The sequence below is a fragment of the Panthera onca genome, chromosome B1, assembly GCF_046562875.1.
Source record: "Panthera onca isolate mPanOnc1 chromosome B1, mPanOnc1 haplotype 2, whole genome shotgun sequence".
NCBI lineage: Eukaryota > Metazoa > Chordata > Mammalia > Carnivora > Felidae > Panthera > Panthera onca.
The window spans coordinates 61,523,430-61,543,588 of record NC_138342.1 but is presented as its reverse complement, the minus strand read 5'-3'; the positions used below and the strand labels follow the sequence as shown (position 1 = coordinate 61,543,588).

At 37.7% G+C, this 20,159-nt stretch overlaps 1 protein-coding gene across 7 annotated transcripts in view; it reads right to left on the bottom strand.

Annotated features, from left to right (window-relative positions):
* Nucleotides 1-5,312: 5,312 nt before the first annotated feature.
* The window catches only part of ART3 (ADP-ribosyltransferase 3 (inactive)), a 141,997-nt gene continuing 127,150 nt past the window's right edge, over nucleotides 5,313-20,159 (bottom strand). For 4 of the 7 annotated variants that reach the window (XM_078446021.2, XM_078446016.2, XM_078446017.2 and 1 more), the window contains exons 4-12: nucleotides 15,077-15,109; nucleotides 14,099-14,131; nucleotides 13,087-13,116; nucleotides 11,363-11,395; nucleotides 10,256-10,288; nucleotides 9,608-9,640; nucleotides 8,686-8,718; nucleotides 7,340-7,372; nucleotides 5,313-5,712 (exon numbers count right to left, since the gene is read on the bottom strand). In XM_078446021.2, coding sequence (XP_078302147.2) covers nucleotides 5,579-5,712; nucleotides 7,340-7,372; nucleotides 8,686-8,718; nucleotides 9,608-9,640; nucleotides 10,256-10,288; nucleotides 11,363-11,395; nucleotides 13,087-13,116; nucleotides 14,099-14,131; nucleotides 15,077-15,109 — 395 coding nt within the window. In that variant the 3' untranslated portion in view covers nucleotides 5,313-5,578. The remainder of the gene's footprint in view (nucleotides 5,713-7,339; nucleotides 7,373-8,685; nucleotides 8,719-9,607; nucleotides 9,641-10,255; nucleotides 10,289-11,362; nucleotides 11,396-13,086; nucleotides 13,117-14,098; nucleotides 14,132-15,076; nucleotides 15,110-20,159) is intronic. The other 3 variants (XM_078446019.2, XM_078446018.2, XM_078446020.2) reach the window with 3 other exon arrangements.

The window sequence follows — 20,159 nt, the reverse complement described above, 5'->3', positions numbered from 1 at the left end:
CACTTAACCAACTGAGCCACCCAGGTGCCCCAAGGAACAGACTCTTAACTACAGAGAACAAACTGATGGTTACCAGAGGGTAGGTGGGTAGGAGTTGAGGGAAGTAGTGGGTAGGGATGAAAAACTACACTTACCCTAATGAAAAAAATTAAAATAATTAATTAAAAATAAATAAATAAGTAGGTAAATAAATAAATAAAATGAAGACTGTCAGAAGGAACAAAGGCATTAAATAACGAAAAGGGGATCTTTCCAACAAGAGGGTTTAACAATTGTAAATGTGCATCCAATGTGGGAGCACCTAAACAAATATTAACAAACCTTAAAGGGAGAAACTATCTCTAATACAATAATAGGAGATTTTTATTTATTTTTTTTTTAATTTTTTTTAACGTTTATTTATGAGACAGAGAGAGACAGAGCATGAATGGGGGAGGGGCAGAGAGAGGGAGACACAGAATCTGAAACAGGCTCCAGGCTCTGAGCTGTCAGCACAGAGGCCGACGCGGGGCTTGAACTCACGACCGCGAGATCATGACCTGAGCCGAAGCCGGCCGCTCAACTGACTGAGCCACCCAGGCGCCCCAATAATAGGAGATTTTAACACCACACTTACATCAACAGACCATCCAGACAGAAAATCAATAAGGAAAGAGTGATTTTGAACAATATATTAGGCCAGATGGACTTAACAGATGTATACAGATCATTCCATCCAACAACAGAATATACATTTTTTCAAGTGCACAGGCAACATTTTCCAGAACACATCACATGTTAGGCCGCAAAACAAATCTCAATGAATTTAAGGCAACTGAAATCATATCAAGTGTCTTTTCCAACCATAACAGCATGAAACCAGAACTCTGTTACAAGGAAAACTTGATCAAACATAACCACATGAAGACTGAACAACATACTACTCAATAAACAATGAATGGGTCAAGAAAGAAATCAAAGAGGAAATGAAAAATTACTTTGAGACAAATGAAAATCGCAATACAATGGTTCAAAATCTTTGGGATGCAGCAAAAGCAGTTCTAAGAGGGATGTCTACAGCACTAAACCTATCAAAAAATAAGAAAAATGTCACACAATCTAACCTTCCACCTGAAGGAACTAGAAAAGAACAAAGCCCAAAGTTAATAGAAGGAAGAAAATAATAGATTGGAGTAGAAATAAATGACATACAGACTAAAAACCAAAATACAAATGATTAATCTAACTAAGCAGTTTTTTTTTTTAAGTTAATTTATGTATTTTGAGAGAGAGAGAGACAGACAGCAAGTGGGGGGAGGGGCAGAGGGAGAAAGAGAAAAAGAAAGAGAGAGAGAGAGAGTCAGTCTCAAGCAGGCTCCATGCTGTCAGCACAGAGCCTGATGTGGGGCTTGAACCCACGGACTGTGAGATCATGACTTGAGCCAAAATTAAGAGTAGAATGCTAAACAACTGAACCACCCAGGCGCCCCTGAAATGGTTTTTTGAAAAGATAAATAATAGTGATAAACCTTTAACCAAACTCCTCAAGAAAAAAAGAGGAACCAAATAATCAGAAATGAAAGAGAAGTTACAAATGACCCCACAGAAATACAAAGGATCAAGACTACTATGAAAAAGTGTTATGTCAACAAATTTGACAACCTAGAAGAAAGACCTAAATTTCCAGACACATACAATCTTCTAAGATTAAATCAGGAATAAGCAGAAAATGTGAACAGACCAATTACAGGTAATGAAATTGAATCAGTAATCAAAAAACCTCTAACATAAAAAGTCTAGGACCAGATGGCTTCATAGGTGACTTGTACAAAACATTTAAAGAAGAGTTAATACCTATCCTTCTCAAGCTATTCCAAAAAAATATTAGAGGATGATTCCAAATTCATTCTCGGAGACCAGCATCACCCTGATACCAAACCCAGACAGAGACAGTATGAAAAAAATTAAAAATTGCAAACACCCCAGAATAACATAGATGTAAAAATCCTCAACAAAATATTCATAAATTGAATTCAACAGTATGTTTAAAAAAAAAAAAAAAGGATCATCCACCATGATCAATTTATTTTGAATTTATTTCAGGGATGCAAGGACAGTTCAATATCTACAAATAAATCAACATGATACATATTAAGAAAATGAAGGATAAAAATCGTATGATCATTTCAATAGATGCAGAAAAAGCATGTGACAGAATTCAACATCTATTTATGATACAAATTCTCAACAGAGCGGGTAGAGAGGGAATGTACCTCAACATAACAGGCCACATGTGACAAGCCTATAGTGAACATACTCAATGGTGAAAAGATGAAAGCTTTTCTTCTAAGGAACAAGACAACTTATTTTGTTGTTCTAATCAACTAATCAACTGGTTAATTAGTTACTAGTTGAGAACTAATTAAGTGGTCTAATAAACTAATAAAACTCTCACCACACTTATTCAACATAGTATTGGAAGTCCAAGCTGCAGCAATCAGACAAGGAAATAAAAGGCATCCAAACTGGTAAAGAAAAATGAAACTGTCACTACCTGCATGACACTATATAAAGAACACCTTAATGCTCCACCAAAAAACTACCAGGACTAATAAATGATTCAGTAAAGTTTCAGAATACACAATTAATAAACACAATCTATTGTTTCTATACACTAATAACAAACTATCAGAAAAAGAAATTAAGAAAACAATCCCATGTACAATTACATCAAAAAGAATAAAATACCTAGGGAATAAATTTAACCAAGGAGGTCAAAGACCTGCACTCTGAAAATTATTAAGATATTGATGACATGAAGAAACTGAAGATGACACAGATAAATGGGAAGATTTTCTGTGCTAATGAACTGGAAGGATAATGTTAAATTTCCATACCAACCAAAGCAATCTACAGATTGAGTACAATCCCTATCAAAATGCCAATAGTATTTTTCACAGAACAAATAATTCTAAAATTTGTATGGAACCACAAAGGATATGAAATAGCCGAAGCAATCTTGAGAAAGAAGAACAAAACTGGAGGTATCACGCTACAAATATACTACAAATATAGCACAAATCTATTGTAATCAAAACAGTATGGTACTGGCACATAAAAAGACACATGGATCAACTAAATAGAACAGAAAGCCCAGAAATAAACCCACATATATATGGTGAATTAATCTGTGATAAAGAAGGCAAGAACGCACCACAAGGAAAAGACAGTCTCTTTAATAAATGGTACCGGGAAAACTAGAAAACTACATGCAAAAGAATGAAATTTGGCCACTTTTTTATACCACACACAAAAATAAACTAAAAATGAATTGAAGACTTAAATGTGAGACCTAAAACCATAAAACTCCTAAAAGAAAACATAGAGGTAATTCTGGACATCAGCCCCAGAATTATTTTCCTAGATCTGTCCCCTCAGGCATGGGAAACAAAAGCAAAACTAAACAACTGAGACTATATAAGATAAAAAGGCTTTTGCACAGCAAAGGACCATCAACAAAACAAAGAGGCAACCTATGGAATGGGACAATGTATCTGCAAATGATATATCCAATAAAGGGATAATTTCCTCCCCCCCCCCCCCACCAAAAAAAGAACGAATTCATACAACTAAATGCCAAGAAAACCAACAATCAGATTAAAAATGGGCAGAGGATCTAAATAGGCATTTTTCAAAGAAGACATACAGATGGCCAACATACACATGAAGAGAGATGCTCAACATCACTATATCAGGAAAATGCAAACCAAAACCACAATGAAGTATCACCTCATAACAGTCAGAAAGCCTAGTACCAAGGAGACAAGAGATAACAAGTGTTGGCGAGGATGTAGAGAAAAGGGAACACTTGTGCATTGATGGTGGGAATGTAAATTGGCACAACCAGGATGGAAAACAGTATGGGGGTTCCTCAAAAAATTAAAAACAGAAATACTATATAATCCGGTAGTTCCACTACTAGGTATTTAGCCAAAGCAAGCCAAAACTCTAACTCGCAAAGTAATATGCACCCCAAGTTCATTGTGGCATTGTTTATAATAGCCAAGGTATGGAAGCAACTCAAGTGTCCACTGATAGATGAATGCACAAAGAAGTTGCGGTATTTATATATACAATGGAATATGACTCAGCCATAAAAATAATGAAACCTTGCTGTCTGTGATGACATGGATGAACCAAAGGGTATTTAGACTATGTCAGACAGGGAAAGACAAATACCATATGATTTCATTTATATGTGCTAAGAAACAAAACAAATGAACAAACAAAACACAGAAACAAACTCATAAATACAGAGACCTGGTGGTTGCCAGAGAGGTGGGGGCAGGGAGGTGTGCAAAATGGATGAAAGGGATTAAGAGGTACAAACTTCCAGTTATAAAATAAGTCACAGGGATGAAATACAAAGCATAGGCAATGTAGTCCATAATACTGTAATTAACTTTTGTGCAGTGATAGCTGGTAACTACACTTACTGTGGTAAGCATTTCAAAATGTATGTAATTCTTAAATCACTGTTGTACACCTGAAACTAATATTCTGTGTCAATTGTAATTAAACATTTTAAAAATAGGGGTGTCTGGGTGGCTCACTCAGTTAAACATCCGACTTCAGTTCAGGTCATGATCCCTCAGTCCATGGGTTCAAGCCCTGTGTGGTCTCTTGGATAGTTCAGAGCCTGGAGCCTGCTTCGGATTCTGTCTCCTTCTCTCTCTCTGCCCCTCCCCCACTTGTGCTCGGTCTCTCGCTCTCAAAAACAAACATTTAAAAAAATTAAAAATTAGATATAAAATAAGCCAAACAAGGGGGGAAAAAAGTGTACAGACTTTTTAAAAAAAGCACATTGAACCGCTAACACCTAGTTTACATTTTTAGTTTTTCTCTGATCTTTCAAAGTGGACTTAAATCCTCTTTGAAACATTGCAAAATGTAAACAAGTGCCAGTTATCAAAGCCTAGGCCTAAATAAGTCACTATTCAACCACCACAGTATCTTGGGGAAAGGATACCACACTGTATAACCGCATTTTTCCTTGCTTATTTAGCACATATATTCATTCACTACTGTCTACTTTCCTGGGTTAATATGAGATTTAACTCAGGGACTATAAATGAAACACTTCGTTAACGACTGTGTTTATGTAAGTGTTCATATATTGAGGGAAGATGAAGAGATTGAGGGATGATGCTATTTGAAGTTAAAGTCTGATCACTGAAAGATGAGTAAAAGAATCTTTAAAATTCTAATTCAGGAATTAAATTCATGTTAATCACTAACAGTATTGATATTTTAATAATCTGGCAATTCTGAAATTATATCCAACAATCTTAAATTCTTTTATTGAATTCAATCAGAAGTATACAGGCGAGTTTTTTGCAATCATAAATTAATATAGAAATAAATGAAAAATGAATTCTATGACATATCTGGACCAACTCTGAATTTGCAAAGTAAATAACAAATGTGCAGTCCTCATGTTATCAAGTGACTTTGACCAAAAGTGAAAAATACATCATTCCTTTTGATGGTTTCCTGTGGGATCCCTCAGGATATTTTAAGTAATAAAGAATGTAACAGACTACAGAGCAACAAAGAGATTTACAGCAGAAGCAATGATTAAAATGATGAACGTCGCCAATGGTGGAAGGAGCATTTTGCCAGAGGATGCAGAGGGATGGGTTTTGGGACCTGGAACTGGAACCGGACCTGGAGCTGTTAATGAGAAGACACAGTGACTGACACATGTCATTTCTGATACTGAGTTTTATCCACCTAAACCATGCAGACATTTAGCCTGAGTCACAAACTTAACTAAAATACTTCTAACCAGAAACAATGTTGAAATAAATATAGTTCATTACAGATTTCAGGCTACATTTTCATATATACCATCAGGGTATGCTGCTCTAGGTTTCATCGAGGATTCCACAGCCTTTTTAATATCTATGCAGACAACATACTTTGTTGTTGTTGTTCAAGTTCTCTAGAATTTCATAGCAATTTTCTGTTTTCATTTTCTGTATATACATGCAAGGTAAAGTTTAATTCTGTGTTTATTTCAAGTAAGGCTATATCTAATATATATATGCCACCAGCGACTAATAAATGATTAAATATAGCTGCACTTTTAAATGCTGAGTCCTGCCAGCTGATAAAATAAATTAACTTTTCCCCTCCATACATGAAACACTGTAGAAAATGGCTTCCCTTACATAGGAACTAGTGAAGAGGAACAGTGCAGTCCATCCATGTGAGGATGATGTTTCACATGATAATTCAGTTATCCCTTAACTAAATTATGGCTATATTTTGGTTTAGACCATACAAGGGAGAACTAGGAAGTATCCAAATGGGATCACCACTCAGATTTCATACATGAAACACAGAGAAACAGGCAATAAATTTTATAAATCTTTAACTCATATTATCAATTTACTTGCCATGCATTTGTATGTATACAGATGGGGAAATGGAGAGGCAGGTGTATTCATACATTAGTTTGTTACTACAGAGCCGTGGTTCTCAAGGGAGCAGTACTGTCCCCTAAGAGGCAGTTTGGGAACTTGTCAGAATATTTTTTGATAGTCACAATAGTGAGGTAGAAGTACAGAAGGCAAGATGGATGCTGTCCAATGCTCTGGACAGTGTTTGCACAATGAAAAATTAACCCACTTCCACACAAACTTCAAATGCACCGCCAGACACACATGTAAGTTAATAATCTATTTATAATGCTTAAACCCAGAACCAAAATCAATTTTATGTAGAAACAAAGTATTTTTGGATAGTTTTAATAAACATTAGTTTCCATCTAGTTTCTACTTCTTCTCTTTCATTTTCTTATACTTGCATAGAATAGCTTCCAGTCTTCTCTTAAATCCAATTTGTGTTAAGTAAATACAATCATCTGTCCATTATGTCTTTTAGTATAATGTAGGCACTTACATATTGAAATGTACATAATTTTGTTATAAATTATAATTAAAAAATTATACTGATATTTTTATGGGTGCAGGTGGGTCTTCTTATCTATGAATGGTACTTCAGGATAGTATAAAGGCTTTATAAATACTTGTTATAAAAAGGGAGAAGTGGGTTGATAGGGTTGAGAACCACAACTCTAAACAGAACACAGCTGAAAATGACTGCTTAAGAAATAAAGCCCAGTTGCTCCCACCATATACACACAATAAGCATTTGGATATGACATTATATTCCATTACTATGATTCCTGAAACTCTTGAAACTTTGTTCCTGTTATTGAAGAAAAATAAATTTGTCACTTCTTTTATATTGCAGATCAGACACTTATCAACTAAGGAAATGAAGTATTTCTTACTAGGATTGCCGATATCTTCCTGACTTTGGTCTTCTAAAATAGAAACAGATTTTGAGTTAGTTGCATTGTACATCTATATATCCAGAAAGAGAAAAATCTGACTAAATGATTAAGCAAACATGGTTATCTCTGAGAATGGGCCTGCAGGGCAGGGTATTGGGCTTATATGTATGTGTGGGGTTGGGGAAGGGTTTAATTTTTACTCACTTGTGCTCTTTGAAATTTTGTTTACCTTGTATGTACATGTGTTTCCATTAAAAGAAAAATTAAAATTTTATTTACAAAAAAGTACTTTTTCTGCATGTTGAACTAAGATTCCCAAGTACAACATTAATACCAACTATTTACTGAGTGCTTTCTATGTGTCATGCATGTGTAAACGATTTATGTAATTGTCAGATTTCTTACAGTCCCAGTAGATATAGTTATCAGTATTATACAGATGTTCCTCAAAACTTGCACAAAATCACAGAGGCAATCAGTGGTAGCAATGTCTGATTTCAAAGCCTCTGTTCTCCATTACTATGATATACCACCTCAATTACAATGCTGTGCTAGCATTGAAATATTACAATATTGCCATATTTTGATAGTTTTGAAGCCAGATACCCATTCCAGGAGCCCAGGATAGAGGCGTATTTTTTTTATAACTAAATCTGGCTGGAAGACAAGTGTCATATGACAGAAAGTGAACAAAATTTGAAAAGTGTGAGTCCTGGTTTTCTCTTTCTAGTCCTTTACAGGTTCCTTAAATTTCCTATATTCCATACTTTCATCTCTGAAATGGCAATAACAATATTTATCTTAACGATTAAACGAGATCCTGTGTAAATGTTTTGACACTTTTAAAAAGCTTGCACTACACACAGCTTTCTAGGAGAGAGCACAATACAAAACATTCCCAGCAAAACCTAGTGGCCTCTCTGGAGGACATGGCAAGTGCAGTGAGGAACACAGAATGACTGGTCTCATGCTGTAGGCTTCTCATACACACCTCTCCGATGATGCTGTTCCTGTTACTACAGATCCCCTCACAGTAGCCACCTGACCCTGGGAAGCCTCCTGTTCCATTCTGCAATACACATGTGCAGCTGGAAGCCAACTCTTCCAGTTGCCGGTCAACTATCTTTTTCTTTGCTTAGCCCAGAGAGCCATAATAGCAGCCTGCTGCTCACACTGAAAGGGGTTCTCAATATTTCCTCCCTCTGGCTTGCATACTGGGGTATCAGAGAAGCTGTGCAGCCCAGGTGTCTTCCTTAACCCCCTTAAGACTGAGCTAACTGAATGATAATATTAAAGGACCCAGAACCCCATGGTACCTCCACCCCCAAAAAAGAATTTATTACCAGGTTTTTCATCCAGTTGCACCACTTTTATTCCTAAATGAGAAAGAATTTCAGATAATAATAATAAAGACAGCTACAACTTACTACTATTTTAACTATTTTAAACTACCATTCATTTTGCCAAACTTTATCTCATTAGGACTTTAATCAGTCCTGCAAGACATAAATTTTCATTTTACAGATGTGGAAGCGGAAGCAGAAGCACCAGCACAGGAAAGTGAAATAGCTTACATAAAAAATTACCCTGTGAAAATGGCAGAGGAAAGACTTCATTAAGCTGGGACTGTCTGTCTATACAGCCTGTGTTCATTCCCGACACCTGGCTCAGCAGCTGCCTTTCAGATAACCACTGTATCTCAAAGGAGCCAATGAAAATACTATGCAAACTCGGGCCACTGAGCTGAAGAGTTGTAGACACACAAGGTGTGTCATCAGTGTTGTTAGAGGTTCACTTCAAAGTTGTAACCAAATAAATGTGTGACACAACACGGCAAATCCAGGAAAAAAAAATGAAGTTTGGGGGCCTTTCAACATTTTTCCTCCTCTGTAAGCATATTTTCTGAGCCCCTTCTGAGGAACTTGACAGGAAACACTATACAGTTTCTCTGGTCACAGAAGCTCAAGGCTCCTCAATAGCCTTGTCCTCACCACAGCCTCACACTGTTTAAATATCTTTTTTCATGATTATATTTTATTGGTAGGCTAAATGTGCCATGGTAAATAAAACTGGAAAAACACTTAAGGAACCAAAGTCTTCAGGAATAATGGGTACTTGGCCGTAAGTTAAGAGACCTGGGTCCTTCACTCACTTACGTGATCTTGTGCAAAGTACTGAGGCTCCCCTGCATATCTAATGGTGACAACTGTTAACTAAACCCCCCAAATGGGTAACTTCTTCTCTCATATGCCAACCACTGCTTACCAGGTAGTGAAAAAGTTTCTGGAATTTTCATTCCTAAACGAGAAAGAAGTTTTCAGTGACTTACAGTTTGCTCCAATGAGTACGTTCTCCCAACTCTTCTTGTCTGATGAGCTTAAGTGATATAAATGCCAAAGCTCCCACTGCACTGTGATTCCTGGCTTTTTATTTAAAAGCTATGGCTATGAGAGCCCTCACTGTGCAAATCCACTTCAAGCTTAGAGAAGCTTTCTGCCATGGCTTGTCTGTATGCTAGAAGACTGTATTTTGTTACCTGGAAATTCTAGATGCTGAAATGTTAGCCAAAGCGAATAGTCAGCGTCTTCATGACACTGAATTTTCTGAGTAACTTAAGCTATAGAACCTAGAAGGTGCTGGCCTGCATGCCTCCAGGTCCCAGCAGCCTTGCCTTCAGCCATGCCCCTAACAAGCTAAGTTTCCTGCTCTAGGAACATATGAATGCTAGGGAAGAAAGACACTTTTTTTCCTTTCTACTCTCCTCCCCAGCTAAATCTTAGTAGAATGGCTAGCAGTAGGCTGTAAGGGAAATGCTAATGAATAATAGTCTCATGAAGATATATTTCTTAATGCCTGGGGGAATTCTTCTCACCTCATACTTGGACCCAAAGATTAAAAAGAAAGCTGTCTTACCAGGTATTTGCGTGGGTTCATGGCTCATCACACCTCAAGACAAAAATAAATATTAGTGTTAATCAATTGTCTTGCATTGTGAATGGTCCCCTCTGTCTACACTTCCCCCATCTCCAATCCTTTAAAAAAAAAAAAAAAAAGGGAAAAGAAAACTATCAACAAAAACACCTTTTTTTTTTTTTTTAAGTTTTATTTATTTTTGAGAAAAAGAGAGCAAGGGAGGGGCAGAGAGAGAGGGAGAGAGAGAACCCCAAGCAGGGTCCATGCTATCAGTGCACAGCCCCACATGGGGCTGGAACCCACAAACTATGAGATTATGACCTGAGCCAAAATCAAGAGTTGGACGCTTAACCGACTGAGCCACGCAGGCACCCCATCTTTTATTTTTAATTAATTAATTTTTTAATTTTTTAATTTATTTGAGAGAGAGCGAGCACATGCACAAGTGGGGGAGGGTCAGAGAGAGAGAGAGGGAGAAAATCCCAACAGGCTCTGTGCGGCCAATGCATAGCCTGACACGGGGCTCAATGCCACGAGCCGCGAGATCATGACCTGAGTGAAAATGAAATGCTGGACGTTTAACCAACTGAGCCACCCAGGTACTCCCCCCCACCCCAAACACCTTTCAATGGCTCTTCATCCTCTGACAAAGCAAGCCCACTCTTTAGCCTGGTCTTCAAGAACTTTCATGATATGGCCCATATATCTTCAATCAATCTTTATAAGGCAGTCCTAGCACATTGGCTTTTAAACGAAATAGTGCTGGGTCTAAGAGTCTGCTTGGTCTAGTACTATTGTCATTATAATTATTAGTTCTGTGATTGGGCAGGCTTCTAATCTCTCTGAGCTTCAATTCCTTATTTATGCCAAGAAATACTTACACTGTAGGTTTGTAGTAAATGATAATTAAAGGAGATACATCATAAAAGTGCTTAGTACACTGCGTGGAACATATTAAACATTCAATTAACGGAGTCCCTCTGTTCTGGCTTAACTCATTCCTCAAACTCTTCCATGTCCAACAATGGCCTTAGTCCTAGGAGTCAGTCCTCATGTCACCTCCTAACCTTATAGCCAGTCTCAGAGGGTACGGAAAAGATCACTTACCAGGTAAGACAGTGGTCTCCTGGCTTTTCGTTCCTAAAGATGAGAGCAGAAATTGTTTAGTGAAAAATACAATCAACTTGAAAATTAATGTAACCTTATATTTATATGGCTTTTTACAGTGGAAAACTAAAAGCTCTGAGAGGTGGCAGGGGACAGGGGCCTGGAGTCTGACTTAACGGTGAGAACAACTATGGCTACTGACCCAGGAGCTCTCTGAAAGTAAGCAAAACTTCCTCTCAGCTCTTGTTGATTTTTTAAGATTCAGTCCAAAGACTCTGACCTAGATTTATTTCTTAAAAATAAAACTTCTCGATTACATACAATTACAGATAATTTGGAAAAACACAGGAAATTATTAAAAATTACTCAAAATCCAGATTTCAGAGCTACTCATGCTCAACATTTTTGGTATATCTCCTTTCAATTTCTTTGCTATGTATAATGTATGTTCATATACATTTTTAAGCATTTTTCCCAACTTTATTGATGATGTAATTGATAGCACTGTAAGTTTAAGGTGTATAGCATGATGATTTGAATTATATATATTGTGAAATGATTACAATTAACATCCAGCATCTCATATAGTTATTTAAAAAAAAAAGAATGGAGAATTTTAAAAAGCATCTCATGTAGTTATTTTAAAAAAGAAAGAATTTTTCCCTTGTGACAAGATCTACTCTCTTAACAACTTTAAAATGTGCCATACAGCAGTAGTCTAGTCATCATTCTTTACATTACATACCCAGTACTTATTTGGAAGTGGATGTTTGTATCTTTTGATAGTTAAAATGAAGTTGCCATTACAGTCTGTACACTGTTTTACATATTTTTACTTGCCACTATAAGCAGTTTCTCATGTCTTTAAATATTTTTCAAAAACATGATTTTTAAGTTGTTTAGTGTTTCATAATATGGATATTAGTTAATACCCCACTGTTGGACACTAAGGTTATTTATAAATTCTGGCTACCATCACAGTGTAAACATTTTGCACACAAATCTTTATATTTCCTTAGGACAAATATCTAAAAAGTGTTAAAACTAGGTTAAAAGGCATGGACATTTTTAAGGCTACATACTATCAAACTGCCCTTCAAAAAAGTTCCAATTTACAATCTTATCATTAATTTATGAGGGTCCCTGTCTCAGCACCCTTGAGGACATTTGAGTAATATCATTATAAAAAAAAAGACAAAAACAAAAACCTGGAAATGAGTTGTACTTTGAAATACACTAAACAATCAGATGTATATAGTTAACAGCATTTATTACTCAGATTGCTGGAAGCAGAAATAAATACACAAAATCATTTTAATTTAGAAAAGAATAATGCCATTTTTTAATGCTCCTGCCCAACACCCTAACCCTAGGTCACAAGAGTTTGTGAGTAATTAGTCATACCTTCCTCTACCCATGTAACAGCTGACCTTATATAAAAGCAGAAAATATGCTCTTTAGAACTAATTCCTCATGTCATGTCTCTAACTGCTCTGTGGGTCATCTTGGAGATAAGACAGATAGGTAAGAGAGAGAGCTGCTGTGTCATCTTTACAAAGAAGGTCCATCTGTAACTCAGGAGGGCTCTGATATACCAAACGAGTACGCTAAAGTGGGTTCTGCCTTCTTCTGACTTTTCCTTACCATGCCATGCTTACCTGTTTCCATCACTAAGAGAGCCATATTGCAAATGAAAACCCCCAGAGTTTATGAAAATGTCTTACCAGAGTCTTCAAGATTCTGGTTTTTCTCACCTAAGTTATAAGAAGAAACTTATCCGTTTTAGTGATAAGACAAAATAACTGAGAATTACTATAGTTACAACAAACTATTTTCAGGTATGATAGCCATAAAGAATCACTTGGTACATCCAGTCAACTAAAGCTACTAAATGTAAGCCAGAGTCTAAATGTACCTAATTGGAACCTTCCTCTGGCCCCCTTTATAAAGAAAAATCATCACATATAGCAAATCTCTTGGGGATCTCAATGAGCTAGAAAAATGTCTGTCTTGAAGAGTTTGCTGAAATCTCTGTGAAATGACCAGTAAAACTTGTGGCTGCAATGGGCCAATAAGAAGTGTTGCAAAGCAAGTCCTCAAGGGCATAAAATGCTTCACATCAGGACAGGAAATATCTGCTAAAAATCAAGTAAATTGCATACTTAAGAAAAAGCCAGATGCTGTTCTCTCATCAATAAAGAAAAACATACTGTAGCTACATGGGCCAAACACATAGTAAGGAACTTAAATGCAAAGAAGTGATCTGAGTCATATCACCATAAGTGGAAACTTAGGGAGGAAAAGCATCTAATCACCTAGATACTTTAGTCAAATGATAGCAAATATCAGCATCTCTGACAGATGCAAATGAGTAGCTTTTCTACTTTCATCTGGATGTGTGGTGCCACACAGGCTAATTTCAATGACTAAATACAGAACTATACATAAGAGGTCCTCAGACCTGTCAAAAGCAACTAGCTCTTCAGGTCTACTCTCCTGAACGTTTCCATATTCTTCAGATCTCCAAAGACCCAACCCCTCTCATTTGTAGGAAGGTAAGTTTCCCCAAAATAGATTACCACCCCCCACCCCCGCTTATCTGTCAAGTTACTTCCCTTCCTGTCTGCAAAGTACTCTTTCTTCAGCTAAGAAGTGAATTTGCTAATTTGCAGGAAAGAGCTGCTAAATATTAAACATCCATTTAAAGATTATTTTTAAAAATTAGAGCACACTTACCAGGGTTGTAGATATAGATGGGTTGAGAATATTCTGAAATACAAACACGTTTTCATTACCTAAGTACTATCATCAGATTTAAATAAATGTCAGGTTCACTCTATTTTTAAATGCTTGTTAATAATAAAGATTTAGGTTGGCTTACAAAAATACAGTAGTATGAGAAATTTAAGATTTTAATCTCAAAGCAAATGGATATGGATTTATTTTAATTACATGAAGAATTCACAGAAAAACTAGCCAGGAAGACAGCTAGAAGCAGACCGTTATTCTCAAACTTTTTAGCAAGGAAATCTTCAAAAGGATCCACCCAAAGCATGCATTAGCCTAAAGCATTTTCTGGAAACCTTGGTTCAAATCTATTGGGCTTATCTGATAATGCCATTCCTCATAGAAATCCTGTTTTTCTTCCCAAATTTTTCCTATGGTCCTCTGAGAAAGATTATTTTTGTTACCTCCTCTTATTTTTCACTGAGGAAGCAGAGACAGACAAACCATATTACCATTCTGTCCCCCCCAATTCCCTCCTTAAGCCAAATGCACTCTACTTCTTCCCTTTGTCAGTCCCCCAGATGCTATCTCCTAAGATATCAAAATATAAGACTATGAATCTAGCTCTGTGCATAGGAATCATGTAGGGGCATTTAGAAGTCCTTAAGCTCCTACATGGACAGGCTACGGTGAGAGTAGCATGGTCCCTGCATGCCCAAGGCAAATGCTGTGTTTGAGAGCACAGCCCCAGGCGTGGCTAGGGGTGGAGAGTAAGCAGCAGAGGCTCCTGGGCCCTCCACCTGACATGGTGGTGGTGGTGGTGGCGGCGGCGGCGGTGGCAGTGGTAGCAGCAGCAGCACATCTTAGCCTCAAGAAAATGATGGCTGATGGTATGACAATATGGTGGGGTGGCTCTGCCGCATGCCTGGGAGAGGAACACTGATAAAATTCCCCTTAGAAAGAGAATACTTTAAAAGCATATCTTACCCATGTTCTCAATACAATTTTCAGCTTTTAGTCCTGAAATATGAAGATACAGCTTTGTTAAACACAATCTGTCTTAGTAAAGATTTCAAATTGGTTTTATGGCTACTGATAACTTAATTTGTCAGCTTTAGTCTATAAGATCCTAATTTGGTGGGATTCAAAATGCAGAACAATTACATTTTTGTATTTATATTACAGCCACCAAACAGTATGATCTTTGATAAAACATCTAATGCTTCTGGAATTAAGTTTCCTTAGCTGTACCTTTTACTGGGAATTTGCTTCAAATGACCTCTAAATACCCATCCAAGGCTAACATTTTATGATTCTATTTTATGATTAGTTTGCAAAAGTTAGGAAAAAATTTACCCATCTGTTCAGTTAATCTTCTCTTCAGATACTAAATGTCCTCAACAGCAAACCTATCCTTTTACTATGACAATTCCTATTCACTGGAGAAAGAGAATCTCAATCAGGTCTTCTAGATCCTTGAATATATAAAGAAAGATCCTTCACATTCATATAAGGCAACAAGTTGGTCTACCCCAAACATTAATCTATGGTCTGTTCCAGAACACTGATCTACATATATAAGAAAATTCTAGTTTTTGGAGAGCAGGAATATGGCACCTACTAGTGTATCTTTATAAGGTCCTAGTCTCTCTCCTTGGTGATGCCCTAGAAAAAGTCACCAGTGCTGCAGCAACAACTCTGATATGCCCAACTATGGTTATGGCAAGAACTTCAGTGAGAGGATGTTTAGATTTGGAGCCACCATGAAATATGGAGGGCTTCCTAGAAAGTCACATGAGGATCTAGAGTCCCATGGTCTCTTCTCCATGTTTGGCTAACTCACTGATCTAATCTGGATATTCAGCTACCTGAGGATGAATCTATCCATCTAAAATGGCGGGGGTGGGGGGGGATCCCCAAGATGTCTGGCTTCACTATGAGAGATGCACTTTTCCATAATCTGCTCTCAAATCCTGTACCATCTTGTGTAGGAGTTGAACCAAGAATCTAGGTGTCTTGGTCCAGTTTCCACTGGTCAAGGAAATGGTAGGGATCTGTTCAAATCTGGATGGTGCCCTGAGGCTAACCTCAGGTGTCTGACTAGACTGAAATTTTTGTTTATCTATTTATTTTGAGAGAGAGGCGGAGAGAGAGAGAGTGCACGTGCACACATCCGGGGGAGGGGCAGAGAGAGGGAGGGAGAGAATCCCAAGCAGGCTCTGCACTGCCAGTGTAGAGCCCAACACGGGACTCGCACCCACAAACCGTGAGATAATGAACTGAGCCAAAACCAAGAGTCAGACACTTAACAGACTGAGCCATCCAGGCGCCCTTAGACTAGACTTTTTTTTTTTATTTTTTTTTAATGTTTTTATTTATTTTTGAGACAGAGAGAGACAGAGCATGAGCAGGGGAAGGTCAGAGAGAGAGGGAGACACGGAATCTGAAACAGGCTCCAGGCTCCGAGCTGTCAGCACAGAGCCTGACGCGGGGCTCAAACTCACACACCGCGAGATCATGACCTGAGCGGAAGTTGGACGCTCAACTGACTGAGCCACCCAGGCGCCCCTAGACTAGACATTTTTTAAGAACAGTCTAGAGACTAATACAAAATACTGCTTTAGCAGGAAATGAGTAAGTGCAAGCCTTACTCAGAGGACTTAGTTGAGGGTGAGGTAAAGGTGAGGGAAGATGTGGATAAGAAAGCTATTGGTATAATAGAAAGATTTGGTCAGGGGACTAGACACTGGGGGATTTTAAAACTTTTATCTTTCGTCTGTACCACACATTAGAGTATATTTCTCAAAGTGTAGTCTTCTAGTCACATACTTAAGAATCATCTGGGTGCTTATTAAAAAGTACACCAGGGCCCTAGCCAGGACTCCGGACTGATACAGAATTTCTGGGGGTGATGCCTTGTATTCTGCATTTTAAACAAGAAATCCCAAGTGATTTTTAAGCACAAAATTTTTGAGAGCCTCCAGTAATAGAGAATGGATCTTCTTTAATGTTTAACACAGATCCATTTATTCAAGACTGCATTTCTCTTCCCTATTTGACTGAATTTAATTTTCCATTAGTTTTTCAACAGCAAAAAAGTAAACTACTTTGGGTTAAAAGAGAGGAGACTGGTGCAGAAATAAACAGGAGAAAGCACAAATATATAGAGAATTAAAGAAGGGACTATAACCACAGATTTGATAGGTGTAAAAAAACCCACAAGATTACTGTGACTAGATTTACACCAATAAATTTGAAATATAGAACAAATGCCTAGAAAAATAGAACTTATTAAAACTCAAGAATAAATAGAAATTTGAATGGTACTATAACCATTAGTTTAAATTTTTTCCATAAAAAAAATACAAAGATAATTTGGTTTTTACAGAGTACTAAAGAGGAGGGTGCTGTACAGAGAGAACCCCAGAGATCTTCAAAGGGTTTCCTTTGAATACTGAGCAAAATACGGATCAACTTATGTGATCGGGTATGGGGAAACTACCTGAGGCCAGGGAAAGAATCCATGAGAACACGAATGGTGCCTATTTTTACCAGTCACACTAGAAAACCTTGTAAACTGCCATTTTAGCAGAGAACTCTACAGTAAGAAGACTTAGAAACAGTCCAGACAACAGTAAATAAAGCCCTCTCCGGAGTTCCCTTTCTCCTTCAGATCCCCAGAAATTACAAATGTCTATAACCAAACTCAGAGCTGATTGGAATTTCCAGCAACAAGACTAAGGCAGTATTTGTTAATCACTGGGTTTCTGCACATAAGCACTTCTTCCCTTTGGGAGCTGCTACTGCTTGCCTGTTACTGGGACTGAGACTGTCTCACTGCAAGAAAAGTCATGTCTCTCCAACCCACTATCTTATCATGCGATGGGCTCTCCCTGAATTTAAGTTCCACCAGTAAGATAAAACCCCAGAAGTTCCATTGTCCATGGAGATTTACTTCCAATTAAGAGCCAAACCTGACTCCTAAGGCCTTGACCACTTTCACAAACAAGTGGCTGTCTATGGGACCTGCAGTCTCCAAACAGTGGCGGAGGTGTCCGTGAATGCTATAGCAAATTCACAGGGCTACCAAAGGATGTTTTAAAATTTCAGGACAAACGCAGATGTACTTGGTATCTGTCAGGCAGAGCAAGAACTACAACTTGAAGTGGAACTCAGTTGCAAAGTCATCCCATGTCAATATTCTGTTTGATGGACATATTTGCAAGGCTGGGTTTTCAGCAATTATGACAAAAAGCAAATATATGTGAAAAATCAATGTGGATCAGGAAATAAGTGGTGTCTAATCTGATTGCAAAGTCTGACAAACTGTGCAGTGTTAAACAGGCATATATATCCCATTAGCAAGTTACTGTAGCTAAGAATAAAATAATCTTTAGAAAACTGTTTATGTATATTACTTTTTCAAACACTTACTAAGGTGTTAGAACATAAACACTTACTGAGTTGTTTGACTCTATAAATGGAACCTTTTAGGTATTTCTTTTAGCATATGGATACTGTCAAAACAATTACAACACTAGGAACACCATGAACCAAGAAAATCTGAGAACCTCCACATCAAACATCACAAAAGCCTTATGTACTCCTTTACCCTGAACTACTGGCTCAACGGAGACCTTAGCTACAAGACTTCACACCTGAAAAGACAGCACAGTTCTCTAATAAAACAGCCTTCCCCCAGGTTAGACACATCCAATGGAGTGCTGCATCCATCCATTATAATATTCATTTTCTTGGATGCTCTTGCGAGTAGCTGAACTTCAAATGGTGATCCTGGCAGGAAGTACACCGCCCTGGGACTGACTAAAATCTACCTTTATATACACTCATGTGCCAATCCTAATGCTCTAGACTGTATGATCAGGCCCCTGAGACACTGAGAACTGGATTACTAAAGATAAAGCCATATGTAGTCCCTCTCTACATAAACAAATGCATCAAATACAACTCAAGAACTCAAGCTTTATGCTACATGTGTACATGCTTATATGAAGTGAATGCACCTAGAGAAAAGCACCTGGGGACTGGCAAAGCAAATCAGGCATGTGAGGCCATCATCTACTATAGCTTCTGGCTCTCTAAGCAAATCTACCACAGTAAGGAAGTCATTTATAAAGGATTAGGACCTCGAACGAAAAATTCTATTTGCCTTCCAATGAAGATCTCTACAAGACTGACTGGTTGGCTGTCTTGAGATATTTATAAGTTGCATTAAACCATGCTAACCTCTGTTAGCTAATTTTCCAAGTATCAAGGAATTAGGTGTTAAAGAATGAGGTGAACTGGAGGAATAGCATACTCTCCTCTTTTCTGTGTGGGTGTGCTTGTTCTGACCTCAGTGGATGGATAGACATTCACACAACACCTGCTTTTACTTCAGTAAATCAATACATATTTCATATGACCTCAGCAAACAAATAGATCATATTGATTAGATCAAAACCATGAGTACATGAAACTGGAGGTTGACTTTGCTTCCAGTGGTTCTGTAGCTAGACTCCTTTGCCACAGAGGTCACCATGGAACTGATTATTGTGGAAAAAGGACAGCCAATCTGGATCATCCTCAAGAGGAAGTGACCAACTGTAACGGGATGGGATTATGGTAGGCAGCTTCTGACATGGTTCCCAGTGATCCTGCCTCCTGGTACTCACGCCCTTATATAATCCTCTCCTCTTGCATGTGGACTGAGCCTAATGACTTGTTTTTAGCAAACAGAATACAGCAAAGGTGATGAGACGTTACTTCCATGATTAGGCTGTGAAAGACTATGACTTACTGGAACTTTACTCCTCTCAAGGGAGGCTAAAAAGGAGTGTTAATCAGAACCAGTGAATATACTTATGTTTAATGAGCCCTCAAGGGCTAGGGGTGGATTTATGAAAACTAAATTTGGACAGTCCTACAGGTTTATCTTCCTTCCCTCTTTTGATGGCTTAGCAGAGAACTGGCTCAACAGGTCTCAGTAAGATTAATAAAATAGACTAAAACCAGCCACTGGAATCCAGGGGCTCCTCTGGAGTAAAAGTAACAGGGTTACTTTTCCAGC